The sequence below is a fragment of the Sinocyclocheilus anshuiensis genome, unplaced genomic scaffold (assembly GCF_001515605.1).
Source record: "Sinocyclocheilus anshuiensis isolate Anshui unplaced genomic scaffold, SAMN03320099.WGS_v1.1 scaffold2041, whole genome shotgun sequence".
NCBI lineage: Eukaryota > Metazoa > Chordata > Actinopteri > Cypriniformes > Cyprinidae > Sinocyclocheilus > Sinocyclocheilus anshuiensis.
In genome coordinates, this window is record NW_015541069.1 from 165,956 (window position 1) to 170,398 (window position 4,443).

General features: G+C 38.0%; 1 protein-coding gene across 2 annotated transcripts in view; it reads left to right on the plus strand.

Moving 5' to 3' along the window:
• The window catches only part of LOC107690693 (arrestin domain-containing protein 1-like), a 10,964-nt gene that overhangs the window by 4,519 nt on the left and 2,002 nt on the right, over nt 1-4,443 (plus strand). Inside the window, exons 2-7 of one of the 2 annotated variants that reach the window (XM_016489085.1) lie at nt 825-935; nt 1,023-1,073; nt 2,157-2,311; nt 2,470-2,652; nt 2,989-3,165; nt 3,421-3,988. In XM_016489085.1, coding sequence (XP_016344571.1) covers nt 825-935; nt 1,023-1,073; nt 2,157-2,311; nt 2,470-2,652; nt 2,989-3,165; nt 3,421-3,954 — 1,211 coding nt within the window. In that variant the 3' untranslated portion in view covers nt 3,955-3,988. The remainder of the gene's footprint in view (nt 1-824; nt 936-1,022; nt 1,074-2,156; nt 2,312-2,469; nt 2,653-2,988; nt 3,166-3,420; nt 3,989-4,443) is intronic. The other variant, XM_016489084.1, reaches the window with a different exon arrangement.

Genomic DNA, 4,443 nt, shown 5'->3' on the forward strand with positions numbered 1-4,443 from the left:
GTTTTTGTAAGAAAAATATCCATATTTCAAATGTAGTAAACACTTCTCTCTCACTTCCAGTTTTTGTCATGCGCGGAAGCCATTCCGGCGGATGACGTAGTACGTCGGCGTTGCGTGATTAGTGAAAAAACGCATGCATTTACTACAGGAGGCCTTTATTCATCCCCCGGAGCCGTCTGCGGCACGTTTTATTATGGATGCGCGTGCTTTATTTGACAACTTGTGGACTGTTCAACTGCAACACCCGCTGACTGCAATGATAGAGCTTGGAATAGCCAGGACAATTTTTAATATAACTCCGACTGGATTCGTCTGAAAGAAGAAAGTCATATACACCTAGGATGCTTCGAGGGTGAGTAAAACACAGCCTAATTTTTGGGTGAACTAACCCTTTAAAGCAGACAAAGACCACTTATAACAACAATGACAACAACAATAATAGTAATAATGAAAATATTTTTTCTTAAACAGTCATAAGATCAGATATCTTACTATTTTAGTGTGAGAAAGTGAAGCAAATTATTAAGTTATTGAGTGAACTGTTATAATGAATCAAACTGAATCGTGAACACATTTGACCAGTTAGATCAAAAGAGTGATACATTTTGTGAATCTGGTATCACAAGTTCTGATTCTAAACAGCTGATTATCACAAAAAAGGATTCTCGGGTCGGTATACAGTAATCTTCATTGACATATAAGGATTTATCAATGATATTTTACTGGGGCACAGCTGTATTTTTCTGGGGCTCGTGTCCCAGTAAAAAGGGTCTGGGGTCACTGCTTGTTTCTTTTGACTGAAACTGTCTTTTTTTCATAATCAGCAATCAAAGTGAACTGCCAGGGCTTCTGTGGAGTGACCAGCAAATCAAATGACACAGACTGGACAGAGGAGGAGCAGTACTTCAGCAGCTCAGTCTCAATAGCAGATAAAGGTACACAGGTGTCATGGTCTCGCTCACAGATTAAATGGTAGGATGCTTGTTCAAGTCCCTTACAGTTTCTCTCCGTCTGTTTCTCAGGCACTCTGAAAGATGGCGAGCACAGTTTTCCCTTCAAGTTTCTCTTGCCAGGTAAGAGACACTTTTATGTAATTGAGCTGACCTGTCGCTCCACATTCCTTCAACACATGTCAGAGATTAACCACTGTTTACGTTTATCCACGGCAACAGAACAACATTAAAAAACCCTCAAAATATCAACTTTGTATAACCAAATACAACCTATGTGAGTCAAACAATATAGGTACTGTTTTTATTGAGTATTGTCCTAGGTAGGTGAATGTACATTACCTTTCAAAAGTAATTTTTTTTATGTTAACATTAAATGTTAAAATACAGTAAAAAAATGCTAATATTGTGAAATAATATAGCAAAAAGAACTCTTTTCTATTTTAATATGTTTTAAAATGTAACATTCTGGTGATGGCAAAGCTGAATTTTCAGCAGCCGTTACTCCAGTCTTCAGTGTCACATGATCCTTCAGAAATCATTCTAATATGCTGATTTGGTGCTCAAGAGACATTTCTTATTTCAGTGTTGAAAACGCTTGTGCTATTTAATATTTTTGTGGAAACTTTTTTTCAGGGTTCTTTGATAAATAGAATGTTTAAAAGAACAGCACTTATTTAAAGTAGATTTTTTTGTAACGTAAATTAAAAAAGGTTTGAAAGGTAGTGTGAATTCTGTTACTGTCAGTTAATTTTCATACAGCTAGAGGGTGAACTGCATTCCTTCATTTTTGTTTGTTTCATTCACTCTTTTCACAATGTGAAGCTAAGACACACGCTAGCCCATCTAGCCTATCGCTGCTCTTATTGTGTGGAGCTGCTCAGCTGCAATTTGAACCCTCCGTCTGCTGTTCATCTATTATCTGAGACTTTTCAGCTCCCCCTAACAGAACAACGGCACTCTTAGAGAATCGTGCTTCTCGTGCTGTAGCATTGGCTTTTGTGGTTTTCAGCCTTTCAAAAAAATATTTGAGCTTATTGGATAATGCACCCTTTTGCGTGAAAAGAACATTGTTCTAATGCAAAAGTTCAAACTTTGGTTATGAGAAGTAACTAAATTATTAGCATTGTCCTCTTTTTTTTTCTTTTTCATTCATTTATCTGAATACACAAGATACACAAACCTCTCTAATCCTCTCTTTTGTAGCTGCTGCACCAACATCATTTGAAGGGCCTTATGGACAGATTATATACAGAGTTCGGGCTTTCATAGACACACCTCGTTTTGCAAAAGACTACAAGATAGAGAAGCCATTCTCTATGAAGAACACAGTCAACCTGAATGAAATACCTGGTATACAGGTAAATGTGCTACACAGACCTCCATAGGCTAAACTGGCAAAAAGAAAACAACCACACATTTCAATATCCTTAATTCTGATATTTTATATGCTAACTGTGCTGTGTCGTTTACTGCGGTGATTTATATTACTATGATTTTTTATATTATCTTCGTGCAGGAACCTAGCTCATCTTCTGTAACCAAGAATTTCTCATACATGCTTGTGAAGAATGGGACAGTGGTGCTGAAAGCTAAGAGCGACATGCGAGGATATATCGCTGGAGAGATCATTAAAGTGTTCGCTGAGATTGAAAACAAATCTGATAAGTCAACAGGTCATGTGGTTGCCAGTCTAATGCAGGTAAGATGACACTAACTACATTAGATTATATTTTAAGACTATATGTTTTCGGTTAGTTAAAAGAATATAGGGTCAGTAAGACTTTTACATTGTTACAAAAAAAATGATATTTCATATAAATCCTGTTCTTTTCAACATTACATTGATCAAAGAATCCTGAATATTAAGCAGCACAACACTGATAATGAGTAATGTTTCTTGAGCACCAAATAATGGTTTCTGAATGATAATGTGACACTGAAGAAGTAATTATTAATAGTTGTGATTGAAAATGCAGGTACACCTTTGTTCATTATCATGATATGATCCTCACTATTGCTCATCTCTTCATTTTAGAAAGTTACGTATAATACCAAGAAGCCGACATATGACTTGCGGGCAGTAGCGGAGGTTGAAGGACCTGGAGTTAAGGGTGGACAAAAAACTGAATGGAAAGAGCAGATTATTGTACCTTCTCTTCATCTGTCCACCCTGACTGATGGAAACCTCATTCAGATCTGCTACTACATTCAGGTGAGTATTGTTGAGTAAGTTATTGTTACACATTACATTAACATAACAATGTAATGTAAAACGTGACACTTTTCTTTCCTGTGAGTATTTTTCTCCATTGTGGAGCGTTTAATAATATCTGGTTGTACGTAATCACTGGGAACATGTATATCAGAGATATGCATTTTATCAGAAGTTCATGCAAATTGCATTTGGTATTTCCTGCTTCCTTCCTCTCATTGAATCTAATCTGCATGTTCATCTCTGCTTTTCCAGGTCTGTTTGAAATACCCAGAGGCGTCATTAACTCTGCCTATTTACATTGGAAGCATTGCAGTGGATCCAACTCTGCCTTCCCCCTCCCGGGCAGTTCCACCCATGCCAGCCCCACGTAACAACCCCACCCCTGCCCCTGGCCCTTCTCCTGTTGCTGCTCCCGCCGAATCTGCCCCTCCCAGCCTGCCACCACGCACAACCCCAAAACCTGCACCCAAACCCAGGCCTCGTAGCTCCTACACGTCCCCCAGTGCGCCTCCTTCTGATCTGTACCCAGAGCTCCCAGGTGTGGCTAACTACAATGGGGAAATGCCAAAAAGTCCACTGCATGAGTCTAGTTCCCAGGCTCCAGTGTCTCCCAATGCATTCAGCTATGCTCCTGGACTCAGCTTCAGACAGAGACAGAGCTCCCTTGGCCCATCAGCACCCCCCTTCAGTTCATCCACCAGCCCTGAAGACACAAATCAAATGTCCTCTTCAGCGAGCTTGCCTCCAAACTATAGGAGTTCAGCATATCCACATGGTATGGCATAATCATTCCACTGAAACATTTGAGTGATAAAGGAAGGTAAAGGATGGATCACATCATATAAAATATATAATATATGTATGTATATATATATATATATATATATATATAGAGAGAGAGAGATTAATTAAAATTAGTTAATATTTAAAATTTCAATTTTATATATATGTATATATATGTATGTATATATATATTTCATTAAAATGAGTTAATATTTAAAGTTGATTTTTAAAGGGGTCCTATTATGCTCTTTTACAAAGTCTTGATTTTGTTTTGGGGGTGTACTAGAACAGGCTCTCATACTAGGTTGTTCGAAAAACACATTATTTTTCACATATTTTACATTATTACAACTAGGCCTGGGCGATACAACTGTATCGATATTCATCGATGTTACACCTTCTTCGATAACGATAGAACATTTTTTCGATATAGGCACGTGCTATGAGTGACGCAGACAGCACACACAAACACATGCTGAATTGAGTGCTGTG